Genomic DNA, 27923 nt, shown 5'->3' with positions numbered 1-27923 from the left:
TTGTGTGTGTGGCTTTTTTCCGCCATGTATGCCCAAGACACTGACACACTCTGAATGCACACAGAGATCAGCAATTCCACACTCAAGCTTGAATTTGTCAGATTCACAACCAGTGGATAGCCTAGCTTAATAGAGCCTGAAGCTCTGACCAGACAGGCATACCAGCTCAGTGACAAAGTGAAAGTCCCTAATTGTTTTTAATTTAATCTGCTGCTTTACTATTTTGGGTGCCAGTGCATATTAATGCTCCGTCTTATGTTGTAAGGAAGGGTAATTAGGTTGAGAGTGAATGATTCCCAAACCACTCTTCTGTCTCCCAGCCTTCTGTTTCCCCATGTTCTAAATTATTTCCTGGAGGGAGGGATTTTTATTATTCTTTTTTTTTCTTCCCACATAGAGGTCGTAGGTTGTAGGAATGTGCTGCAATGTCACAGACTCTTTCTGAACTGGATTTTCAAAGGTTTTATTTATTTCCTGGAATACGTTTCAATAACTGAACGCAAGGCTGAAACCAAATTATTAAACCAAGGAGTACGACAGGGGTTGATGATTTTTTTTTTTACATTGAATTTAAATAAATTAAATATAGCCTTCTCTATTTAGTTGTTTTTTAGGTAATTTTTCCAGTTTTAACATCAGACAACTCTCAGAAAAAAGGAAAACTTAAGATTTTAAACAATTTCAATTAATATAACACTCTCTTTTGGGTCTATTTGTAACCTCATCACAAACAGAAAGTTTTTATCAGAGCATTATTTATAAAATTACACAGACACTTATCCTGCTGCTCTCGTGTGTATAAATCTGATACCTTGGCTTTTGGTAAATGCAAAAAAAAAGACAAAAGCATTAATCTGGTTTTTGAATATATATTTTTTTCCTTTTGGTTTGTTTTTATAACCACTGAGCCCGGCTTGAATTTCTTTAAATGCTGATATCATGAGTTAAGGACGTGGATATATTACAGAGAAATTGTAATGCTACTGTTCAGCAGGCAGATCAGATCCCCATTGTAACACTGCACTTGGCTCCATATTTTAGAATGGAGTGAGCATACTGTGCCCAGGAGAGCACAGGTTGGATATACATTAATGTAAAGCCTGCGATAACTTACTATTAATGTCTGTCAAACAGAAAAAGGGGCATTATACAATATGAGCTCAGTGTAAAACTTGACAGACCCAATAAAACGCAGACAACTCTTGGTTTGCATCCAGATATGTGCCCATCTCCTTGCATTGCCCTCATTTCTTTATGTTTCGTCAAATCTCACAATATTTAGCTTATTTCAATTTGTGACTTATTTTCAGAAGTTGTGGTGCAGTTTTTTTTTTGTCTGCACAAACTGATTAAGGTGAGAAAGAGAAACAAAAGGCTTCAAAGTTTTAGTGTTTTTGAAACAGATATGTTTTCCCAGATATTAAGAGCAGTTTATGTCCCTTTTAAAGTTAACAGGGTATAGATTAAGCAATTAGGCAGTAATCATGCTCATTATAGAGAGTAATCCATTTAAAGCCTAACAGATGTCTGTTCCGACGGGGGGATCGCGATGGTCCCATGCCAACAATAAGGCTGTAATGTTGCTGAAATGCTCAGGTGCAAGGTTGAAGTGTGGAAGAATTTTCTTTTTCTCCCCTTAAGTGTCTACACGTTGACAGTTGATCATTTAATGGCCCACTTAATTGCAGTGGCCCCCTTCATCCCCAAGCATCATTGTAAGTTAATGCTGAGGTGGCAATGTTTTTTTGACTGTTCCCCCCCCCCCCTCCCCTTTGCTCCTTTTACTTCAAACGTTTCTGTCCTCCTCTTGTGTGACTGTAACTTTGTAGTCGACTCATCTTTGTGACGGGTTGAGATTCACAGAGTTGTTCTCCAGCCAGAGCATTAAAACGGTTCTAAATCTGCCATCTGGAGAACCCATGATGACGTCTTTGGTGGGTTCAGTGATTATAAAGTGCTAAACTATTCCAGCGGTTTGAAATGCTTTTACTAAGATATGGTCACAAGGCTAGGACTTCAGACAGAAATCACTGTTTGAGATTCCTTTGGCTTTGTTTACATGCCACATGGTTATTTCATGGTTTTATAGTGATTGATGTTGAAGGCCTATGCGGGGCTCAATATTTCAATGCAGATTGGAAGCATCGACTCCACATCAGTATTTACATACCGTTCTCAGGTGACTTGTAACGAAAAGTCCATTAAATTTAACAATCAAATGTACTGAGCGCAGTACATGGAGACACGGACCCACTGGAGACCACCGCAGAGCAGGTTGTATGTGTGTGCTCATGCCTCTGCTGAATCTTTATGTTTGTTTTATATGCGGGGCGGAGGTGTGTACCATCCAATTAGAATAATATCTGTCACCGCTTTAAATATCTTCAACCCAAAGGATGCTGTGGGGGCTGGGTGGGGATATCCAGGGGGCTGCGAGTCCCTGTAGGAGCTGCCTGTTTTCCAGGTTTGCCTCGCTGCCAGGTGTTTGACATTGACTGGAGCTGGAGATGAATGTAGCTTATGGCAACCCATGGAATTGACCGACTCCTGGGAGTCCGAGCTTCCTGCAGTGAAAGTTTCCATTTTCAAAGCCCATGCGTTGCAGTGGGAGGGCTCCCGAACGGCCCGTATGCCAGCACCGACGGTGAGGCAGGAAAAACTTTCTCATATCTGGGCATTGCTTCAGTGGTCGCACAAACAAATGCAGACGCTCACAGCGGTCAGCTCTGCGAGGAAATATCTACTGACCCATGGAGTGTAAGTGCTGATGAATGCAGTGTTTTCCCCCCAGCGAATGGACTTGAACCCTATTCATTATTTCCAGGAATGTCATTGATTTCTCTCTAATTTTTCCATGTTTATTATGCAGTCTTGCATTTGTATGGTTTTGCTGCACTTCTAGTTATGAACAGTAAAGCTTTCGGTGCTGGAGAGAAACAGGAGGATGGTGTGAGTGAAGGGAGAAAAAAAAACGGGCTATATTTTTCTCGTCTCTCATACCACACACAACCTCCCCCTTTCTCGAACCCCCACGCCATCGTGGCTGGAATCCTTTGTCAGAGGTGTTCATCTGGAACAACTTTGCCACACTTGTTTTCATGTTCTTTTAGATTACAGGGCATCTGGCCCCGGCTTTGAAGCTCCCCCTTCTCCCTTTGTCTCTGTGCAATGCACTCTGGTAATTAACTTTGTCCTTCTTTTATTTGTTCCAGTCTCTCGCAGTCCACTCTTCTGAGCATCTTCTCCCTGGAGTACCAGGTTAGAAGTTTTCTTCCTTTGTGAGCCCTGACAGGTGCCTAATTGAATGATGAATGTCCCTTTATTTCTTTGTAATTGAACTGCCAGCTCTCTGATTGGTTTGGAGGATGCCCCCCCCACCGTACCCACGTCTATTTCACCCCGCCTCCCCCACACCACCACCACCATCCCCTCCTCCTCCTCCTCACGTTCACGTTGAGGGCCCTTGCTTGCCTGAGCCTCAGTGGATGTCTGCCAAGCCTTCCCATCCATCTGTCTAATAACATCTAGCCCCTGCTTATTTGGTGGACCTGTAATAAATTATGCTAAACCATTATTATTCTGACAATAATAATTTCCCCGTGTAGTGTGGCTGCGTGTGCTAAATGTTTGCTGACTCGCACTGTCACTGCTGCTTTCCACGGCTGACAGCGGATGATGATAAATGGCCGCTGCTGCCAGTGGCAGAAGGCAGCACAGGCAGAAAATGGAGTCATTTATCATCCGGCTGACAGGTGTCAGTCACACTGCACGTCTCTGTGGAATTACATTTTTTGTGTGTAGTAGTTTTTAAATAAGTTGTTTTTTAACCAATGCTCTTCCTCTTTTATCCCGTCCTCCACCCTCTCAGCGAAGAAATGGCAATTGAATTGCATGGAAATGTCAGAGTGTGGGATGTGGAATAGGGTCATTGTTTGATCGAAAAAAGGGGAAATGAATACAAGGTTTGGAGTGAGGGGGGTGGAGGGGGAATGGGGGTCTGAACAAGGTGGCCTCGGCACACTGTGACCCCTACCAACTTATTGAAATTAAATGACTCTGACCCTAGATCCTACACTCTCCTGCACTTGTTCATGTACAACAGAGCATGTAAGAGGAGCCAGGGCTGAACTGGTCTGCTTTAAGAATGGATGTAAAATGTAAAGCTTTAATTTCCTAATAAATAATATTGTATTGTTGTTGTTGTTGTTTTTATTTACATTTGTGATCTCTGTGACAGAAACGAACCAAAAGAACATTCTCAAGACATCACGCCCCAGACGTCATTGAAAACCACTACCAAAGGTGCTGTATTAATATTGTTTACTGTGATTCTCTCTTCTACCCCGCTGTCTGTTTATCTTCCCCTCATCTCTTTCACTGTTCTTTTTTTATCTGTCTCCCACTTGTGTGTGTGTGTGTTCTCTTTGTCTTGCCTGTTGTGTGACGGTGGAGGGGACTTGCCAAAGTCACATGAGAGTAGGTGGGCCACCATGACAGATATAATCTCCTTTAAGCAAATCGCCACCCTCAGGATTCATTCCAGACCTCCACTTGCACCTGCTAAGCTAAAGCTCTGCTCTCCATGTCAAAGTGAAAGCGAAAGAAAATAAGTAAATAACCAGCCTTTGGACATTTTCCTTACACAGGCTTATGATGGGATGATTATCTTTTAATTCCATGAATACAGATAAATTAGAGAAAAGGAAAAACAGACTGTAGAGGGACTGCCTCTTTGCATATTACAATTAGCCTTTATCTAGCTTATTAGGCCATTGTTCTGGGGAAAACAAGGCTGGATAATGCACTTCTAATCCACTTACAACAACAAACCTCAGAGAGGATCTGGGTAGGATCTGAGGGGGAGCTGCTGTTTTCCTGCTGGCGAGGGAAAAAAGGCTTTTTGGGCGGCAGGGGTTAACTAACTATCAAATGCGTGTCTGGCGTCAAGGAAATTTGAAGCCCTTCAAGCGCTGCTGTTTAACCGCACCAAGCCTGCCATATGCCACCCAGGGCAAAGTCATCAGGGACATTAGCATGTCTTGGCTAGCCTGGTCTAGTCCCCTCTACCCTTCTGTCTGCCTTTGTGGGCCGCGTTGTTTTTTTTTTTGTCTCACTGCTGTTGTTCTTTGTCATAATGAAGGTATCTAAGTGAAAGCAATGCACATCCCACTGCTCCTGTCCTGCTGGAGTTGGCCAATGAGGTAATGAGATAACCTTTAGTTTTTTTCTGTTTCTTTTTGTTCCTGCCTTTGATTCTTCCTTCTTTCTCTAAATGGACGGATAGAAGTAGGCTGCAGTTTTGATAACAACCCCCCCCTTCTCCACTCGTCTGTTAGTCATTATCAAAATTGGTAAAATAGTGTCCTTCATTATCAATTATTTGATGTAATTAAGTTGCTGCTATTAGGCAGATGTGAAAATACTTTCTGCGTTTTATCATGTAATTTAGCAAATTGCAGTTCAGGCAGAGTTGCCGCAAACTGCGGACAGGTGAGGACGGGGTCAGTGGTCAATCCCTCTCTTCATCAGTTGTTGACTTTACTCTGGTTGGAGAATTAACTCTTGTTGACGTAGTAGCGATTGTAAACTTACATTTCATAATATGTGAACTTGAATCCAAGTATTAGGATTAATAGTAAGCAGCGGGTGTTTGTGGCTGTTATAAAATAGCCACTTGTGTTTCTTACATCTTTTACTAGTATGTCGGTAAATTATTTATAATAATTATTATTTCCATTAAGTTAGAGTCAAATAATCAATCAGTGAAGCTAAATTAGCTGAATTATTGCTTTACATTATTTATAATATAATACAATGTATTTAAGATTATCACATGGTTTTAAATCAAACTGAAAGTCTTGCATTTTAAAATGTATTCCCATTTGCATACATGCTAGTCGTGGCCGTTTTCTCCCATTTTGATTGTGCGAATGAGCTGTGTGACCTTTTTAGCATATTTAAATGCACATTTAAATTTTTATCGGTGCTTACACCAGGCAATGAGATTTGAGGGTTTCTTCTAAAATAAGAGTAGTTCATATGCATCAGTGGCACCTCAAAGCTAACTGCCATTATTCATTCTCCATTTAATTGACACATGTTTTTTTTTTTCTCCAAAGGATTAAATCCAGCTCAGAGATAACTGTCTATGAACCATTTAACTGTCATTTTAATATGCTACTTAACATTTAAACCAAGCACTCATGGTCTCCCAGATCGCTAATTGATGTAGTTTCATCCCTTTTATGAGACAATATATCTCCAACAGAGGGAAATTATTAACAATGATAAAACTATTCATGGGTTTCTTTTTTTGCCTGCAGAAGAAGTACATGAACAAGGTTTCTAAATTCAACCTTTTTTGCTTTATAAGAATCTTTATGTAAAGGTCGCTTCAACATTCGGGGTTAAGAGCAGGAACAGTTGTGCTGGATAGTCTGTGACACCCATTGGCTTCGTGGGCTAATAAACCAGAATTTTACTGAACAATAATTATTTTCAGCAGGAATCTCACACTCTGTGAATTTTAGTCACATGTGAAACACATGAGTTGCTGTGGTCTGACTTGAGAGAGGAGATGGACTCATGATTAATATGAAAATTAGGAAGACGCAAGTACCTGAACTAATCAGGTGGTCCTTATTCAGCCTGGGCCAGCGTCGGTAATGTTGCCATTTTTCATGTGTCAGCCCTGATGCAGGTTACCAGGAATGTGACGCTCTCTTGTTTTCCGACGGTGTGAACGGAGAGCAAGGCAATGAGCACAAAGAGAGTAGAAGATGGGGAGAGCAAATGAGGAGTGTTGGGGAGAGGAGAGACGACTAGCTGCAGGCTACAGATGCAAAGTCTGAAATGCTATCAGAGGTCTTAATGAAGATATAAACTCCACGCTCACCCCTTAATTATTATAGACATGTTTAGCCTTTTTACAAGCTGCCTTCTTAGTGCAATATTATGGAGATGTTAACAAATACTACTCCGGGTAAAAAGACAATGTTTAGACAGAAGCCTCGCTGCTCCCAGCGTTACCAGGAAGCATCAGAGAGAAGATGAAACGCGCCATTCTCACTACAGGCTGAGGGCAAATTCACTTTTAGTCCCCAATTATGCTAACAAGAGAAAAAATGATCTTTGGCTGCAAGTGCGTTGTGTCTCATAACAAACTGACTTAGAAATGGTAAACTCTTCAAGCAATGTTTTAATTCCCTACACACTGACGAGGCTGGGAAATTTAGTCGTGAATAACTCAATGTGTCTGCTTATTTTCAGCATATTGTTTAAATAGATCAAAAGCAATACTTTAAATATAGTTTGATATACATATAGATATTCCTTATAGTGTAGTTTTTTTTTACATTGATATGTATTGTCATAAGATCATTATCAAAGACATTTTATTAAAGCTTTATGTTTTAGAGTTTAACCAGATTTGTTTTTATTAATGACGTTAAATAAAAAGGAAACACAAAAATATATTACTTGAAAAAAGAATATAAAAGTAATTTTTCTACATAATTTTTAAACATAAATTCACATCTTCTCTGAATAGTTTATTCTATGAAATAAAAGTTTTCCTATAAGTAAACAAACAGCGATAACTAATCCTCTATGAGAGGCTCGGTCAGTCATGCTTTCAAAGCCTGGACAGGCTTCCATTTATGATTCCTCTTCATTTAACAAAATAATCGTCTCATTGTGTAGGTCATCAGAATTGCTCTTGGTTATTTTGTGCAACTCATTACGATATTACCATGTAAATGACACTAGAGGCAGAACAACCAATTGATTGACCATAAATTCAGCCGAAATGAGACTTATATATTGTATCTGTGTTTATGTTTGCGGGTATGCACTGATATTAAAACATTTTTTATTATAGAGTAAACAATGCAGAAACGATGTGTATTTATATAAACATTTTACCTTAAGAAATCTGTTCATTGTTTCTTTTAAAGTTGTAAATATTTGGTTGTATTTGTGGATTATTTTTATTAATAGTTACTTCAAATAAAGTTTATAGTTAAACTATAAAATATTAAGCCTCAAATTAATTTCCTTTGTCATAAGGGTTTGAAAATGACATCTTATGGATCATTACCAGTGCATCAATTATTCCCTAATATCACTATCAACATTGGCCCCCAAAAATCCACCTCGGACGTGCTCTAATTAAAATTCATATTTTTATCGGCCGTCAAATCTGTAAAATCGCTATCAGCATCACAACCAAGAATTCCATTGTTTCCATTGTGAAAAGCAGTCAGTTTGTCTCCTATTGTATCATTCATTAGTGCTTTTACCTGTCCGAGCTTCTCCCTGCGCACAGACCGAGACCCTGCACACCTCTCAAGGGTTTTTTGACTTCAAAGAGTGCAGCAGCCATAGGTTCCCTCCTTCCTACTGAAGAGCACATTCCCACAGTCCCTCTGGTGCGTCCTGTTGGTTACTACAGTTTTGCCTTGGTGATCATTCGATGATTAAAGCTCTACATTGTCTCCAGCCTGGGCAGAGCGTGCACTGCTTTTTCATACAAGATGAGAGACTACAGTTGTCCGTTTGACAGAGGCATAGGCAATTCAGCTGGGTAGCTTGGCTGCGTAATAGGCAATCTCTTGTTCCTGTGGGAAAGGTTATTGCAAAGCAAGGCTTTCAAAGACCAATTTGCACAGGGATTGTCGAAAGTTGGGTCAAGGTTTGAAAACGTAATAATATAATTTAGAGACATTACAATCATTATTATCCATGTGACATCAGCCCAAGTTAGACTGGCTGTGTAATTTCACTGCCATATTCTTGGGCTCTTTGAAATATGCCTTTACGTCCTGCTAGATATTTGGATTTAGTCTAAAGGTTTGTAAATGGAGCAGTTCTCTAGAGAGGAATAACAATTCCACTATCCCTATGTTTTGAAGCTGCATTAAGTCCCTATTGACGCCATAGTCTGTTTTTTATTAAGGTTAATTCTCTTTCAATCCATGAAAAGGTGGATCTGTCTCCTGCACTGATGGCTCGCATCATCCTGGACAGATTCCTTCAGGACCTGGAGGGTGGACTGCGTGAGTAACACTCTTCCATTTCCCATTTTGTCCTTTCTATCATTCCCCCCATCATTCTTAATTGTAGCACTTTGTCTTTTGAATCTCTTTCTGTTTAAGTCCCAATTCCTGCTCTAGCTGCTGTATTTTCAGCCTGTCCAAGCCTAATGAGACACAGACCACATTTAGTGGTAGCTGCATCCCAGGGCACATGACTGGCAATTAAGCACTGTGTGGACCACCCACCTCTCAACTGTGGTGTGGATCAATGCTAGCTCACCTCATCAGTGTTATTTATAACAGCCCTGATTTCTCCCCTTGCCCTCCTCCATCCCCCGATGCATCCATCTGCCTCTGCCTTCTCTCACCTCATCCCCTTCTCTTACTCTGTCCATACTGGTGACTACTGCGGAAAGTGAGTTGAGGAAAACCAAACCTTTCCTCGGCACCGCTGATGAACATGGAGACGATTTCTAAACCTGTCAAAGACGTTGTCCCGAATTTGTGTACATTCTCGTTATATTCATTTCCTGACCAGACATCTCTTGTATCTCCGGGAAAATGATTCCGGAGAGATACTGGCAGTTAAACTTGCGTTTGATATTATTTAATTCCCTTTCTCTTTTCATTCTCTTATCTTATCCTGGGATTACCAAAAAATAGGCATATCCTGAGGCCTGGGTGTGTGTGTATCCGCGGAGTAGTCAGTGCTTTGAGAGTGAATCGCGTGATGTCAAAAAGACGTGCTTCCAATTTAATCAAGAAAGAGATTAAAGTGGATGTGTGTTATTTTCAACTTCGCCACAGCACAGCCATTTGTCAAAGTCAAAGATGTGATTGCTTTGGACCCACCGTTATCCACTGCCTGTCAAAATACTAGTCTGAGCAGCTTGTAGAACAGGGCATTCATCCAGGAGGAGCACTCCGTCTCAGATAATGGCACATCGCATCCCTCCATCTCCATACAGTGAAAGCATGCTTTATTATTGTTCGGAATGGATTTGTAGCCGATGAAACTTCCCCGGATGATCGTTGTTTAATTTTAAAACAGTGTTGTAACCATCTTGTTGTAACCGTCTCAGCTTTTGCAGGCTAGGGAGCAATGTCATGGTCGTGGTTCTTGTACAAAGCGATTGTACCGAGTCAAGATGGCTTTTTACAGGATAGTCACAGATTCATATTTTGTGAGAAAATCCGATACGATTTAGATCAGATTAAAATTCACTTAGGATTTCATCTGGTAAAATAGTTTGACCATTATCTGCTGGGATACTTTTTAAATGAAGATTTCATTTGACATTGCCGTTCCACTGTCGCCTGTTGTAAAGTCAGTGGCCGTGAGGGTGACTTTTGTTTTTAAAGAGCTTCTCTGCAATCTCCCCGTGACCTGCCTGGCCGCTGCAGATGAATCGCTGCCCACATGGGCTGCCCGGTCAAAGCGTCCAATCTCCCCATGTGTATATTAGACTCCATTAATGTGTTTCCATTATGAAACAATGCAGGGATAATTGTCTTTGTTGGCAATTAGCTAACAGGTTGGTTCAGTGCTATTGGCAGGCATATCTGTCATGCCCCCCTACAAGCCCCAGAGTGCATGAGTATATGTGTGTGTGTGTGTATGTCTTTGTGTGTGTGTGTGTGCTTTTGTCGGACTCCAGAGGGAGGGCAGGCAGGCGCACTGCAAAGATCAATAGACTTCTATATAAGGGACATTACCCCCAACTGGGTGAGTGGCTTGCCTTTTGCCTTACACCATCGTTTTTTTCCCCCTTTTTTATTTTTTTATTTCCCTTCTTTCTCTCTTTGCATTTAAGAGACACAGGAATGGGGCCTATGGGACTGTGGAATATATGTACAATCACTACTGCTGGATCAATACAGAGTTTTAAATTGTTTTCTGTCCCTTCCTTGTTTTGTTTTGCTCTCTTGTTGTAGCGCCCCCCCCCTCCTCCTCCTCCTCCTCCTCCTCGACCACTCCTCCCTCCCTCCCTCCTTCCCAATAGCTACACACACCCACACACACCCCCACCGCCACCTCCACCTCCACCTCCACCACCACTATACACCTCTACATGACGGCACCACCGATGAGTCTCAGCTCGCAGCAACAGTATTGGAGGGAGCATCAGTCACGCTGAATGAAATCTATCTGGCTTTGGTAAATAAATCGATACATTCAAAGCAGTTTTATCGCATATTGAATATGATATCAACATCCATAATGCTCCTTGTCTTATGAAAACAGACGGGGTGCTGGGTGAGGAAAGGTCACATGGGAATTTTGGGCTCTTTATCTCCACTTTTTGCATGTCACCAGCAAGCCGCACCATTTATGATGTTAAGGTAATTTACTACAACCTCGATAGTAAGGGCAATCTATAGAATATACAGAAAAATACTAAAGCATTTATTCGCATGAATTAGTTATTTATTGCTTTTTTTCCCCAGTATCTTTCTACAAGAAATGTCCCATTATAGATAAAAAGGTATAAAATGATTAGTCATTAAACCTCCTATATCTATGTTTACAAATTGCTTTGCCTTGTGAAAAACAAATTATACCTTACAAAGTTTATATAATTTAAGACCACTGTTGATAACACAATTTAATAGAAATTAATTGAAGAAAAAATGTATTTCAATTTTTTCATTTTGTTCAAAAAACTTTATTTAATTTGTTGTAAAAAATCATAATAATGAATTACTCAAAAAAGAATTGAATGTCAAAATGAATTCAAATGTTAAAGTTGACACAAATGATGTGGACAGAAACTGGATTAAACCTGCATCGTGTGTTCACTACATGTCTCAGCCTACTGATGGGTTTTGTAAATAATACCAAAAAAAAAAGCATATTGTCATTTCAACACCACTAACTTTCAAAGTCACCAACAGCCACATTGGGGGAGCTGCTGCTCTTTCTCTTCCCCTCCCTGCTATCTCTTCATCTGTCTCTCTATTCCTCCTTTGACAGGAGTTGATGTGCCTCTAGATTTAGACATACTTTTTTGAGGAGGCAATTTTGCCAGCTATTTGACCTTTTCCATTTTCCCAAGGCCCAGCTCCAGATTAGATTGCTGCTCCATGTTTTGTAACTATGTGATTCGACCGCCTTTAAGATTTATTGTCACATTCCTTTACAGAAGCCTTGTACGCGAGGTTATAAATGTCCTGTGTTTGATGTTAACACTGTGAGAATGTTAGCGTCTACTGTGATCCTTTGGTTCCTTGACAGAATTCATAATAGCTTCAGTGTTTTGCAGATCAGACGTGTTGATAACTGATATTTTATTACGCTCTACCCAGTAGAATCTCAACTCGGTGTCCGCGATGATTGTTCGGGTTCCTCCTCTGTTGTCTTCAAGTGCCCCTCTCCTCTCTCCCTCACCTCTCTGCTATGGCGGAGCCGATGTGTATATGTAGCCTTCCTTTCAAATAATGAGAGCAAGGGCACTTCATTAGCCAGAAGGGAGGGAGTAAGGAGGCGAAGGCAGCATGAGTGTTTCTGTGCTTTTGTGTATGCTTGCGAGGGGTGGGTGCAAGGGAGGTAAGCATCAGCGTGGCACTTCACTTGACAAGTATACTAATTACTCCCTTTTCAGCAGAGAAGCTCCAGTCAGCCTCCGCCACAGTCTAATGGCCTGACCTAGGCAGCCTCTCTTCATAGCAGCACCTTCCCAGATCTGCTATTACTACTGCCACACACACACACACACACACACACACACACACAAGCGTAGAGTTCTATCTCACCGCTATCAGGGAGAATCAGGTGGAAGCAGATCAGTTCTGCCCCAGTAACCTCTTCAGGGACTGGGCTCCTCCTGCAAACGAGATACCACCTCATATCATCAACCAGCACATACACACCACCACAGATATCTTAAAAAAAAAAACACACACACAAACACATTTTATTTTCTTCCTTTCGTCTCATCTCCCACTCTCTCTCTCTCTCTCTCTCGTTCCCATCCTCTGTTTTTTTTTTCAATACGGGAGGATAAATTTAAAAGGAGTAAATTGGAAAATCAAATGAGGGCTTTAGGCAGCCGCAGAGATTTGCAGAGCTGTCGGCCGGCGTCGGAGAGCCTCATCCATCATGTCCCACAAGTAGTCAATTCCTCTAGTATCTGTAAATGTTTTCAGATATTAGCCAATTTATATGCTCCGAGATTCATCATGGAAAATCAGCTTTAGCGGCGCACATTATCAGGACCTGTCTCTCCCTTGCTCCATGAAGTTTGATGAACGAGTGCCCCTCCACAGCTCAATGGCTTGTGTGCACGGGGAGTGTGGGCGGAAGGGGGGCATGGAGAGGAAATGGGTAAGCGCCCCCCCCCCCACACATGGAAAAAAAAAAGTGGGTTTTTTAATTAATAAACAAACTTGCAGAGGAGCTCATCAGTGTCAGGGGCAATAACTATCGCCATCCGTTACTGTTTATTACGGCCCTCCCTCAACAAATGTTGCGATCTAATGAGGTTTCTCAACATTTTTTTGTGTTTGAGATAATGACTTTTTCACCCTAGTGGAGAGAGGAAGAGCCGTTTCAAATGATGAAGTATGAGCAATGACAAATCAAGCCAAGGTTATGTTGCTGTTACCTTGCTTGATATAGTTTATCTTGTTTTGGAATTGCATATGAAAACAAGCCCGTGATTTGTTTACACTGGGTTGTTTTCTTTAGCGAATCCCGATGGAGGCTGTAGCTTTTCACATCTATTATTCTCCTCTTCTCTCCGTGTGTGTGTGTGCTTTTGTTTCTTCTTCTCAGATGTTGACGATCTGATACGGTACCTTAGTCAGAATTTATACCAACATGGGACAATTACAGTAAATTTTGCGAATGTTTACAAGGTGCAAAGTCGTGCTGCAGGGCTTTGTTCTCCCCGTGTCTGCTGCTCCTCAGATTATGCTTTTATTTTTCTGCACGCGTTTTATGTGCGTGTGTGTCTGTGTGTGTGCCTTTTGAGGGTGTATTTAAAGAGCCTGCTGTATGTGTGTGTGTGGCAGAGAGGAGCTCAGGGTGTCATAGAGGAGTCTTGCCGTGCAAGGCGGGGATGTCTTTAATAAATGTATGCTGATGTTGGAGGCTGCAACGATGCGAGGGATACTAGGACCCTGTTGTTATTTACTGCTGTGTTTGTGCACAGCGGCGAATCCTGGGCCTGCAAATGGCATTACAGCCCGTGATGAATGAGCATTAGGGTAAACTCATTTTAAAAGCATCCTGATTTATTAGCGGCCTGGCCTTCCATTTTCATCAGGTCAGTGCTTGGCTGAAATTCTACAATGTCAGCGCCAAGGTCACCTTTTTATGGCTATTTTTAACCCCATCGCTCGGAAAGAGCAGTAGAAAGGGATCCTGTCACTTGTTATGGCCGTCCACCAAAAACATCAAGGGGTTTGAGAGACAGAGAGAGAGAGAGAGAGCAGTGTAGGGAGTGTGTTTGTGTGTGTTTTTTTCACGTGAGACCAAAATGTGTTTGGTGGTCAACCTTCAATTATGAGCGCTAGTAAGACAAGAGCTTTAATGGCTGCCGTTTGCCTTCAGGGAGGTTTATTACACACTACTGTTTTGCAGAAGCAGCGTCAAATCTATAAAGCAACCATTAGGAAGAGGGAAAAAATCAATCAAAATGCCATTAAAGGGGAATAAGTTGCCAATATTGCTGATGTGGTTGCAGGTCCTTTGATTTTCCTTCAGATTATTAGGCACAGTCGAGTAGTGACTTTGTTAAGGGAAACCAGTGTTGTTGGGGAGTAATATGTCTCCTGGCTTCATAAAGTTTGCTGCCTCATATTTCCCGCTTTATTGATTATCCATTATCATTTGTCATGAGGTGTCCTAACTCAAGGGGAAAATATAACCCTCTTTCTTCACCGCCGCCCGCGCTGCACGGGAGCACGGTATGGATCTGCGTGTGAAGGTACCAATCTCCGAGAAAAATGAGCAAAGAAATAAAGCACAGCCCTGTGTGCCTTGCAGCTCTAAGAAGGAGCGCGGGGTTATGGGATGGGCTGGGGGAGTGCGCCGTCGCTGGGAGAGGTTGAAATGGAGAGGAGGTGGCAGAGAAAGATGGAGACAAAGAAGAAGAAACGGAAATAGAGGAGGGAGCGCTAAATGTGCTTTGTTCTTCTTCCACCCTCCTTTATTTCGTCATAAGGTAGATGAGGGACCAGAGCTCTGTTTGTCCTCCATGGTTTTCAGAAGGAGTGATGCCCATGAAAGAGATGCAAAGGGACAAGACAGAATAGAGAGCAGGGTCTCAAGGATTTTTTTTTTAGCGTTCCTTTAAATGCCTTTCTATTAATGAGACGCCTAATGATCCAGTCAGCATTTGTAAAATGTACACTCATGTATTTTCCCATCCATTCTTTTTTGTATTTAAGTCACATTTCGAGCCATTTTGATAAATGTTCAAATAAACCTGTCCAGTGTTTAACAGTTATGTTATGCACTGTTTTCACGATGAGCTTGGGAGTCTGTGTGCAGTGTTGGCACAGGCACCATCCATGCCTGAAATGTGAATAGAAACATTCCTTGTATTGTCTGTATTGCTGCAAGTCTGTCAGGGACCACGTGTGTATATATATCACTAAAATGGCGTGCCTCAACCATTTCGTCACACAATGATACAATCCATTTAATCCCGATCTTTTTAAGAAATGATTTAAGGAATCTTTTTTTTTCTTTGCTGTTGCAGTACCAGCGAATCAATCCAGCGGGCTTCCCTCTCTGATTTATAATGTTAGTAGAGCAGGAATAGGGATGAGAGATGCAGAATAGTCGGCGTTCATAACATAGATAAACTACATGGTGCTCCTGTGCTCTGGACTGAAACATTTATATATAGAAAATCTGTACAGACGGCCATCTAATGTGCTAGAGTGAAAATACTGCATTAGCAGTGGCATGGTGAATTACAGTGGGCTATGCCTGGGCTTTGTCTCCATATTTTAATAGTTTGCTTTGGCAGGATTTTTTCTTTTCTTTTACGTTTGCAAGAAATGAGACTTCTAGAAAAAGAATAATGTTTGATGTAATTTACATCATAATATTTATGTGATTTTTATACTTTTGTCCCATTCTCTCTTGTTCTCAGCCTCTAAAACGGTCCTCAACAGTATGCTTAAGGAGCCATCGTTAATCCCAGATCATGTTTTGGCCAGGAACATCTACCAGGTAAGCGTTTTAAATATGAAATTTAAGCAAAAATATTATAGGAAATTATTTTAATTGTTTGTTTTTAACTACCTGTGTCCAATTCCGTGTTACAAACCTACTGTGTATGTACAGTGAGGTTTTAAACGTCGTAACCGGCTGACAGACGGCTTCACCCGCTCAGGTTTGCTGATGAGGTCACGTGAGAGCCGGCGGTCATGCCTGCCAATCTGCCTGCTTCTCATGTGTTTTCTCCTCTCCCGGAGCGCACTGTACGGGGCTTCCTTCCCTCACCTCGCCTCCCTCCCTCCCACCCTTTTCGCACGCCATAATATTTCTTCCCCCTCTTTTCAGTGCACAATAAATGACTGCTGTTATGGACCGCTGGTAGACTGCATCAAACAGTATCCTATCCCATAAAATTTTAAGCCTGAAATTGACGAGGAGCTATTGAAGGGGATGAGATGTGTCTGGCTTCACCTGACATAAAAGTTCTGCTTCACAGGGGAAGTGTTTCATTCTGCCTGCCATCCCGCTATCACCGATACAGGGGCTGGAAGGTGATGGAGGAAAGAGGAGGAGGATAGACTGATATAAATGCATCTCCATGTGCACACAGTGGATCAGACCCAATGTTCTATGATACAAGAAAAAAGAATTAGCATCCATAACCCCCGAGTTCTTCTTGTTCTTTTTTTTGATATTTTTTTGATATTTTTTTACATTTGAGGATTCTCACTCACAGTTTTGGGCAACTTGCACATTTTCAATGGCATATTGTTTTTTATATATATGTTTAATTCAATTGTATATTTCTATTTCTCCCTTCCCATTGCCCAGCTACAGCTAATAATACCCAGCGCCTTAGCTTTGACAATAGGAGAAAGCTTGCAGTCCAGGCTGTGTAAGGGGAAGCAGCTGTGTGGCAGACCAACTCTTTCCAGTGGGAGGAGACTTATTTGAATGAGTGTGCAAGCCTGTGTGGTATCATGTCTGTCCAGGCTTTGGTGTGCGGGGCTGGGCTGTTCTGTTCATAGCCGCTGAACCCTGTCCCATCCTGCCCTCCTTCTACATACCCTTTCTACTTTTTTTTGTTTGTCAGCTCTTTTAGTCAGTGACTCACACAGAGTTCATCGTCACTGCCCTTCTACTCTGTGCTCACAAAGAGCTCATCCACACATGAGAAAGAAATTTAGTTCTTTCTCTTTTAAGTGATTAGTGTATGTTGAGGATACAATAGCCTAAGTACTTTTCTCTATATATTTTGGAGTAGGCAAGTTATGCATATGATATCCGGCCTTACTGTGGAATCAAGCATCTTGCGTACTGATGAAAAATGGCATTTATTCTAAAAGCATTTTTGTTCTCAGGGATTCTAGAGGAATGAGTGGAGCAGCAATAGTCCAGGCACTCTGTACATTTTGCCAAATTGGCATGTGCTTCGTTTTCCTCATTTTGCTAATGCACTTTGGAGATTTGTTGTGAAAGCGGATTAAGGTTGACCTGGAGACTTTATACATCGGCATGAAGAGAAATGGCTCTCACTTTGCATAGTAAACCAATGGGGGAGAAAAAGCAGATCCTTAATTTGGACAACTGAGAAAAAAAAAAAACTTTCCTCAAAGAATCAAGTCTTTAAATCACTAAGAAATCAATCCCTTGAAGTTCTATTTGCTTTAAAAACATGAAACACATCTGCTATTGCAGTATTGCTGTTATAGCAGTTATGATACATGTCAAAATGAACTTGTTTCAAAAGCTTTATAAAAATCAACTTTTTCGTAATTGGTTTTGCAGCAAAATCCTTTATTTAGTTTTAAGACACTGTTTTTTAAAATAAAGTAAAAAAAAACTGGTGGAATCATTCTCTCTATATTAAAAGTATTAAAAGTCTCAAAAAGTCACAATTTTATGGATTAAACAACCCTCTTTATCCAGGTAAAACACCTCAAAGCTCTATGTATTTTCAGAAGTACCCTTATTTCAGTAAAGGTCTGAGCATGTCTATGGTTCGATAGAAAATACGTCTGTTACTGTACTGTGCTGTACATTGGAATCCTTGACTCTCTATTCTCAGCGCCATTGGACAAGAGCATGAGGTGCTGCTGCGGGACAAACTCAACGAGAGAAACCTTTCCTTTCTGGGTAAGTTGACCTTTGACCTCCTTGTCCACCCCTGTTTTCAGTCACTTTGGTTCGGTCAGTGTTGTCTTTTGTGTAAGCTAAGTAAGAGAAAACCCGGACATGACTGATGCACAGGATGTTATCACCTATTGATTTGAGTCCAGAAGCTGTTATCAACTATGCACCAGGCTACAATGAATATTTAAAGAATAAAGGTAGAATCGTAATGTTTCACTAGTATCTTAGAATCGTAATTCAACATGGTTGTGGTTCTAAATATTTTGACCAGTTATATTTTCAGATTTTTTTTTTGAATATACTTTCCTTCCAACATTGTCTTCTTCCAATAATATTAAATCAGTCCCCCTCCCCCAGTTAGCCCATCATCACCATCCCCGAGGTCAGATGACTGATGAAGGATAAAAGTCATTCCCTGTGTCATTAGGACCATATCATTTATTTGGACCTGGAGTGCTGACCTTTCTCAAGGGCTGCACAGAGGACTGTTCTAAAACTGTCAGAGTTCGGGGGGCACGAGGGCCACGGAGGCAGCCTCACCCCATCTGATGAATGGATTGCAAAGAAGCTACCCAACAGCAGGGATGGCCCATTAATTTTAATCAAAGGTGATGTAAAAAGGCGATCAGAGCCACATGACAATGTCAACAGCCTGGTAGGAGTGAATAGAGGTCCCCATCCCAACACACACACACACACACACACACACACACATTACCCCGCCCAGGATGCCCCACTGCAGGCCTCTGGCAGCCTCCCTGACCTCACTCGGCTCTCTTTCTCCATCCTTGGCTGACGCTACCTCCTCACCACCACCGACACCGCCACCCTCCATCTCTCCTCAATTCCCTTCCACGCCCCATTAGTTGAGCTTGGCTGGAGACAAAGAGGCAGGCCTTTTGGAACCGAATGACCTGGTCAGCCTGAGATTTAATGGAGAAATCAGGTGTTGTAGGGATAATGGCTGAAGCACGCCAGAAGTCAAGGACAGTGGTTGCAGCGTTTGCAGGCAGGGGTCAGGCTTCCAGAGGCTATAATGCCAACCTTGTCCTCCTGCTATATATTTTATAAAGCCCTGCCAAACTGCAAAACTGGAGAGCAACTCTGTAACTGGGCTTTAATGTGTTTTTGTGCAATGAAAGCGAATATGTGGCAGATGTAGTTAATGGTCTTACCGTGCTTCCTGTCCTCTACTGTTATTTTGTCTGCTTTGCTCACAATGAGGGGTTTTGTTACCGGCACCTTGCTGAATGCAGTTAGGTCAGTAGCCTGTGATCGATGATCTGATTACTTAATAAAACTTGTTCAGTGAAGAGTAAAACTTATTCTGCTCTTTTATTTCCTGCAGATGAAAACCAACTGAGAACCATGGGTTATGATAAAACACCTGATATCATCCTGGAGGTTCCAATCGGTCAGTATTTGCATCATAAATGTCATTATTACAACTTGGGTGGTTTAACCTCAAAGAGCGTTATGCAATTGTCAAAACATTGTCATTTTAATGCCAGATGTTCTTTGATTTTTGTGAATCATAGTAAATAATAAACTGAGCAAATGTCATTGCCACATCTGGATCCTGCTTGTGTTGGTGTTCTTGCCCGCCTGTTTACTGAGCCTTTTGCGTGTGTTTTTATTTATTAAAAGCTGTGGAAGGACACATCGTGCACTGGATTGAGAGCAAAGCCTCATTTGGAGACGACTACAGTCATCGCACCTATCTCAACGAGCAGTTCTGGAGCTACTGGAACAGGCGAGTCATCTTTTTCTCATTCTCACCTCTTTGTATTGTTTTTTTTTTTTTATTCCCTCTATCTGAATCAACCAAAGAATGTTGAAACTACTGTTTTCCCAGACTGCATATTGTTTATAACTTCTGCGTTTCGGACCACAAACCAACAATCGGCTCTATAAATGCGACTCATATCTCAGTCTTACAACGCTAACCACTTCCTCTTTGGCACAGGCCGCACTAACCCCACGCTTCTCTGTAGTACATGTGGCCCATCACGCTACTTCCACATCCAGCCAGTCACTGAAGCTTTTACAGCCTGAATGGTCTGCCTGGGAGCCTGATTGTTTTCCAGAGTACACATATTGTTTTCAAAGGAAAGCTGGGAAATGGGTGATTAATCCATTGCATCTGTTGTCATGAGAACGTCTGGACAGGAACGGGCCCTTGTGGTCTGACCTCGGGGCAACAGACGTGTGTGTCTTTGTGTGTGTGTGTGTCTGTGTGTGTGTGTGAATGTAAATGTGTGTTTCTTACATCTAGAATGAAAAAGCAGTACAACATGCAGACTTATTTCACTGTCTCTGGAGAACAGAGACTTGCGTGGGTGTTATAAGCTCCTTCTCCTACAGTAATACATCTGCTAGTTTATATTTTTAAAGGCTGCAAATGCCATATAATGTCCCAACCTATGAATAAATTAGGGCATAGGTCACCCATTCACTTTTTAATCACAGAAAAGAATATTGGCTATGAGCACCTGTCATATAAAAGTTTCTTCTGCCATTATCCAAATAATTTAGGCTTCCGCTCAAACTGAATTCTGGTGGAGTGACACACACAGTGAGGAGAGTAGGGGTCGGTCACACATGCTCTTTATATTTCTTACCTCCCGTGGCACAGAGTTCCAGTCACCAAATTCGAAAAGTCGCCCCCACAGCCTCCATTCACCTCACTGTGGCCCAGGCTCCCGTCAGCCATGACGGCCAGCTGACATGTTGTGACATGGCACTGAAGCGCCAGGAGGTTTCAGACCCTGGGCACAGCTAGACACTCTCATTCTCTGTCTCGTTTGGGTTTTCTTGGATCCGATTTCTCAATCTATCAAGAGCGCAACACAGAACAAGAAAGTGTTTGGCCATGAATGAATTGTCATGGTGTGGTTTTGTATGCATTCATCCCCAACCCAGAATAATCCCTCGATTTTCTGCCCATCACTGATAAGGTAGTGAAAGATTTATTTATACCAGGTTTTATCCAGATGTAGATCACCTTCTTTTCATTTTCTTTGAAAATTGATTGTTCTCTTTTATGCTCTTGTAATTTAAGCCTCTTCTTATCACAAACAGGAACATATGGTATTTAAATTAAAATAAAATGGTTTTAAGATAGGTCAGTATCTGGACAAGTTTAGTTTAACTAATGCTAAAACGAAAAATCTAGAACCACTAGAAACTTTCTAACTTTGGTCAGAGTTCTGAAGAACTATCTTAAAAATGTGAAGTTGCAATACCTTACAGGAAAGTTTTTGAATCATAGATAGCTAAACAATCATTGAGGGAGTAATGGCTCTATGTTCAGAAAACGATACACTGACCTCCTGGTTTCACTCAGAAGCTGCCGGCAGAACCATTATTTGATTTCTCAGAGACGATGACTCATCTAATATCACTGAGTAGTTAAAATGCGAAGGATGAGGTCAAGGTCATGATCAATGATGCGTTTTATTTTCTCTGAGTTACATGGTTTGATTTACAAATGGCCTGCTCCCAGAAGGAAAGCACTCTGTTTTTTAAATTTACTTTATTTTTTTGCCATCAGGAACTAAAAGTTATAGAGGTGTGAATATGAAAATGTATTTTTAGGACTCATTATATCCCTTTAAGAAAGTTTGTGAATGTAGAAAAGGCTTTGTTTATGCGCCAAAGTAGTCGTAGACCATGGTTAGTGAAAAAATACTAAATGACATGAAGATTTGATGTCTCCCTAAATATGTGTCTGTATAAGTTCACATGCTTTCCTTGTTTAAACTGCAGAAAATGGCCTTTATCTGTCTCCGGGCTTCCTCTTTGTTCCTCGTGGCTTTAGTTTACACTAGGTCAAACTATCAGAACACTAACAGCTTGATTGGACGGTTAGGTTTACTCCGAGCCTTATATATCTGCTCGCGGGTGTCTTTCATTGATATTCACTGGGGCAAGCTTGTCCGAGTGTATTAAGGAACTGTCAAAGTAGATCCCATCATGTCAGCCGGCAGCTCGGTCAGATAAACATTGTCGTGTCAAAAAATGAAAAGAAAATCTGTCAGTCCCTTCAGACCCTACCTTTTCCCGCACCCTTGTAATTTTTAATTGACATTTACTGCTGACATTTCCAAATGTGCTTCGTCTTTCTCTTATTGTTAGAGCTAATGCCCTGTCGTCCTGTTTACACGCGTGTGTGTGCACGTAAGTGAAGGCAGTGATTTTTATTTTTGGGGGGGGGTTACCACTTTTGTGGTCCCAAAAAAATGTAAACCATTGAAGAAACAGGGGACAAGAGAGTGATGCGGTGACCTCATCCTGCTTTCACTTCTCATTAGCTGGCTTGAGATTATGACGCAGCGCCTGAAGGGCTGTTGTTTAGGCTGTTTGTCCATTCCTCAAACTCAGATTTCACTGCTTGACTCTAAACCTTTCAGTTTCCCTTTTGACCGGCCTTGGAATTGCACAGCGGTGTTTGTAATTACTCCATTTCCCACTGATTGACGTTTCCAGTGATTTGCTTATTTTTGGTGAATTCCCCCTTTGCTTTAACTGAACCGCTTCACCCGTTGCTTGTGTTAATTGTTCCTTCTTTGCCCTCGAGCACGGGGACATGTTTTTGTAGACGTAAAAAAAAAGAAGACATAACTAATTTTCTCTCCAAAGCTCTCATCAACAGCATTCATCATCTAAACAATAGTCTTGCCAACACACTAACCCCATAATGAACCCCTCTTGAGTGGAGTGAGGGGTAATGACGCTTCACCTACAATGCTCTCAAGGAAAAAGAGGAAAAGGCGGGGGGGGGGACGGAGAGAAAATCGGTCCTCAGCAGAATCAAACGCTGTGTTCAGGCCCAGTGCCTGGATGAGATGGCGAAGCAGCAGCTCTCGGTGTCTTCCAGCCATCAATCTTAGCTGATGGCATTCCAGAGCCAGCGAGCCCTCTGCTCTGACGGATGTTCAGATAATTGAGTTATCCATCTTGCCCAACTATCAGAGTTGCATGAAAATTATTCACCTGCTGGTGAATATTAAACACATAATGAGCCTCTTGTGTGTTTTAGGAGAAGTGGGTAAGGTTAAACACAGCATGTAATGAAATATGGACCCTTGCGTGGTACCAACTTAACTGCCCCCTCTTGATTATGGTGTAGTTAAATCAATTATGGTTGGCAAAGGCCCCTCCATAACTCTCCTAGTGTCTTACAAGCTGAAGTTCTACCTAGTATTTTGTCTGATTTGTTTAACTTGTCACACGCTTTAAAGAATATACTCACACCAGGACAATTATATGTTGAGTTCGCTTCGTATCTGTGCAGCAAAGTAAAGCATCAAGCAGAAACTCTGCAGAAATAGAGATTTGGGTATTTGTTGTCAATCTGAAATGTATTAGACAAAAGACACCAGCGAAGTGTTATCACTCGAACGATGGATAAATAGATTGATTCATGGACATCACAGTTGAAAATATTTTGTGAAAGTATTAACACCAAAGCCTTTCTCAACAAAGAACATTGTTCATAATGAAGAAACAATTAAACAGGACAACTAATCGGATATTAGGCAAAAATGTTGGTAGTTGTAGACGTCATCAGTTATAGAGTAATTAACATCAATATAAAATCAGCTCTTCATACAGGAGTAGCTAATGCAGGTCAATTTCTTCCAATCGGCTAACACCAGTTTTTTTTTGTCAATACAGATTTTTGTATTATTTAATGTCACGTCCGATTTTTTTCTTTCTTTGTTATTATGCAAATATCGGAAAGAAGTTTTTAAATGCTCTGAGCACATGAACACGTTTTGTTTCCAGCGTCCATGGTTTTCCATTGTCAATGCACACGAACACAAATTGATGTAATGCTAGTCTTCCTGGTTGTCTAGTCTTCGTTTCAAAGTGTCATAGCATCTCTTCTCTAAAACATTATTAATTTGTTAAATTATGAGGGAACTGTGTGGCCGGCCCCTGATTGCCCGTCCACGCTTCCACAGTGTGTCATAAAAGGATCAATAGCGTGAATCAGTCTTTAATCTACTTCACACTGTACTGTCTCAAATAAAAACATTTAATATTGAGTCAAATAAGAACATTCAGAGTCCGTTCCCTCTACTGTTTCCCATTCTTCCCTCCCCCCATCCCACCTGGCCCAACACAATGGACGGCCTCTGTGGAAATGAGCATGTACGTCAGCCCCCCCCCCCCCCCAAAGCAAATCAGCTGTGAGATTCGTAAACTGCAAATGTGTCAGAGTTGAAAATGTCCGCACTCTTAATGGAGGCTTGAAAAGGTTAGATCTGATAAAAAGCTGTCAGCCGGCCACAAAAAATGATTTATAGCAATATAATGGGACAGTATGCCTCATTTCTCCCTCATTTGAAATGGGGGGGTGAGGACTTTGGGGTTTGCCATTATACATCATCTGGCTTGACCACTTGGAAATTTGTTGAGACTCGAATGCACGCACAGGCATTGTTTTTCATCTCGCTCTTTTGTTTTAGCAATTCTGAAAGTCACGCTCCGTTGTAATTTAGTTGATTAATGTCCTCCCATAATTACCAGCAGAGGATTCTCAGGCTCCAAAAAGTGCATATTGATCTCCATTCAAATCAGTGCCAGTGAGATTAGTGCTTGTCCTTTCTTTTAACACTTTTTTTTTTTTGACAAACATAATGGAAGCAGAACTACAATTAATGAGAAACCCATTCTGAAGACTCGCCAGACTGTTCCTACAACATCACTAATCTGCTCGCTGACACGCCGGCTAATGAATAGACAGGAATCTGATTTATGGGATGTTTTATGTTCGTTGACACAGCTGCAATTAGACATCTCGAGTTCTCTGTGAACTTTTTTCCAATTATATCTGGGACTGTGTGCTGTAGATTTTGCACGGTATAACCTCAGAACCATCAATCCACGTGTGTGACATCAAATTAATTTTTGGATTCGAGATATTGTACATTTTTTCAAATGGACATGTCCATCATTTTTGTTGAACTTTCCAGAGAAGTGACAGCAGGAATGCTTAATTAGTGGAGTTTAATGACGAGATGTGCTGTAGACAACCCTTATTAAATCCATCTGGTTATTTCTTCATCTTTTAAAAGGCTTTACGCCTGGAGCCTCAGATTTACAGATATTTAGCTTTTATGAGTATAGCTTGTTAAATAGAGATAAGGCATTTGTTCATATGTCGCGATATAGAATAGTTGGACAGCCTGGAGTAAAATGGGGTGCAAGCATGTCCGCTCCACGAATTCCTGTTTTGCTACGGAACTTTTAAAAAGATGAATGTACATTTTTTTGTCAGCTTTCACGACGTATGTCATCAGACTCACAGAGACCCCCCCCCATATGTCGAAATATAGAATAGTTGTATGTTTGCAAATAGCCAGGAATGTGAATGCATGTGATATAGGCCTCAGCCTTAGCATTAGGGCCATCATAGAGACAGTTAAAATAGGGCATGTCACCTGAGAGAGGGCGCCCACAGGCCGTGCCTGCTGCTGATCCAATGAGGCTGGACACAACAGGGCCGTCCCCGAGGACAAGCACTGGCGATTCTGGGGGTGACAATGTGACACCTCCAAGGCCTGTGCCCTGCCATACTTCACCTCACCTTCCTGTCAAATAACGTGCACCACAAAGAACCAGGCGAAATTCAATTGCAACAGCCAAATACAATGGCAGTCAGCGTCGCTCCACCAAGGCCTAACTGTCCTTCAATTCAAACCAGCTGCATGAAATTGCACATACTTATAAGAGTCATATCTTATCAGTCCCCTGAATATTCCACATCTTATTCATCAAGATGCATGAATTTTTTTCCTAGGAAATCAGTGAAAAATTCAAAATTGCCTTTTTTCGTAATGTTAATGAAGGTAAACAATTCCTGGATGAAGAAAATGCTCTTTTCATGGTGATGGGTTCTTGCTGCTTATTTGCATTCACTGTTACAAGGTTTCAAGGCTGTGGAGTTTTTATGCATGGGAAATTTTAGTTGGAGCTTAATTTTCCTCCTTTTTTTTGTGAAAGAACAAACATCAGTGTTCCTGGTAAAGCGTAAGCGCCTCTGACATCGCCTTCCTCCTATTTATAGTTATGGATACCCCTTGCAGTGCAGGAACGTGGCCTCTTTTATTGTTTCCTTTGTTATGACATCCTCTCTTAGAATATTCCACAGCTAGAAAAAAATAGCTATCCACAATGGTGGTTCCTTCAGGGCTTTGCGAGTGTTTGTTTTAGGGCACATCAGCACATAGAAGTGCAGTGCTGGCCCCCAAAGCACAAGCAACTTGGAATATTAATGGCAAATGACAAGCCGGCGCTGATGCTTCAAGGATTTCATGCTTTTAAGGATGCACATTTGGGTGCATTGTTTAAGGCGTCTGGAGTGTAATCCGCACTCTCAGGTCTCCTGCAGCCTCAGGATTTAGCTCTGGCTAAGCCTCTATGTCTGCTCTTTATTATAGGTTTGTATTTGTGCATTATCCAAATTTGTCATTTACCACTGAGTGTGAGAGCGGCTTTGACACGGCCGCTGTGTGCATGAACGAGGAGCCGGACAGAAAGCGGCACCCCGGCGATATATATAGCCCTCCTCCTGTCTTTCCCCTCGCCTGTGACACTGCGAGATGGAGAAGAAAGCCTGGAGTAAAATGGGGTGCAAGCATGTCCGCTCCACGAATTCCTGTTTTGCTACGGAACTTTTAAAAAGATGAATGTACATTTTTTTGTCAGCTTTCACGACGTATGTCATCAGACTCACAGACCCCCCCCCCCCACCGCCCACCGCCCCCTCCTCATTTTCTCAGTGTCACTTGGTTTTTTCCCCTCCTTCTTCTTCTCGTTACCTCTCCGCTGACCTTCTGGGTTTCATTCCAGGGAGAAGTCCAGACCATTTGTCAAACACGCAGAAAGTGGTTGGGCAGGGATTAGATGGAGCTTTTGTTAAACTCGAGTCTAACAGGAGAAATTTCGATAGAGCTGCCTGAGCCCCCAAAAGACGTCCAGGGTCTACATCACAGTCAATGTGTAATATCAAAGTCATATTTTTCTGACACAGCGACGGCCCAGACAAATAGTTTTTGCTCTAAGTGCATGATGCTCGCTATGCCTCACCAAGGCCGGTTTGCACTCACTCGGGAATAGCTTCACATCTGCAGAAAAGTTACAGTGATGGTGATAATGGGAAAATAATTGTAGTTGTCATACAAAATTTGTGCTCTGGTTTTTTTTACCTCAATCTTTCACAACGACTTAAAGTAAAACACATTCATCTCAGGAAACATAAAGCTGCCACACAATCATTTAATGCTTTCTAGGACCTTTGGTTCATGAGGTTTTTTTTTTTAAATATTTAATTTCGTGCACCTTCGCAGCTGCTTCATCTTAATGCTGCTCAACTAGAAAAGGCTTAGATGCATCTTGACCCCTCTGTAGACGGGGATGAAGGAGGGTGCAGGAGTCATCAGATTCATCCCACAATGTCCTACCAAAGCTTGAGGAGAGCACTGGACCATGAGTCCTGGGGCCTGTCACAGGGAAATGAATAAGACCAAGACAAAAAGAACAAATTCCCAGTTGAATGGGAACAATTTGGT

At 41.6% G+C, this 27923-nt stretch overlaps 1 protein-coding gene across 3 annotated transcripts in view; it reads left to right on the top strand.

The window, feature by feature from the left end:
- The window catches only part of cdin1 (CDAN1 interacting nuclease 1), a 56104-nt gene that overhangs the window by 6734 nt on the left and 21447 nt on the right, over nt 1-27923 (top strand). Inside the window, exons 2-10 of one of the 3 annotated variants that reach the window (XM_062397834.1) lie at nt 3213-3258; nt 4238-4302; nt 5141-5201; nt 8984-9056; nt 16142-16221; nt 16555-16604; nt 18278-18345; nt 19691-19756; nt 19990-20095. In XM_062397834.1, coding sequence (XP_062253818.1) covers nt 3213-3258; nt 4238-4302; nt 5141-5201; nt 8984-9056; nt 16142-16221; nt 16555-16604; nt 18278-18345; nt 19691-19756; nt 19990-20095 — 615 coding nt within the window. Of the gene's footprint in view, nt 1-3212; nt 3259-4237; nt 4303-5140; nt 5202-8033; nt 8430-8983; nt 9057-16141; nt 16222-16554; nt 16605-18277; nt 18346-19690; nt 19757-19989; nt 20096-27923 lie in introns of those variants that run through there. The other 2 variants (XM_062397832.1, XM_062397833.1) reach the window with 2 other exon arrangements.

This window comes from Platichthys flesus, chromosome 10 (genome assembly GCF_949316205.1).
Source record: "Platichthys flesus chromosome 10, fPlaFle2.1, whole genome shotgun sequence".
In the NCBI taxonomy this organism is placed as follows: domain Eukaryota; kingdom Metazoa; phylum Chordata; class Actinopteri; order Pleuronectiformes; family Pleuronectidae; genus Platichthys; species Platichthys flesus.
The sequence above is the reverse complement of the archived record's forward strand: the minus strand, read 5'-3'. Positions and strand labels throughout refer to the sequence as shown.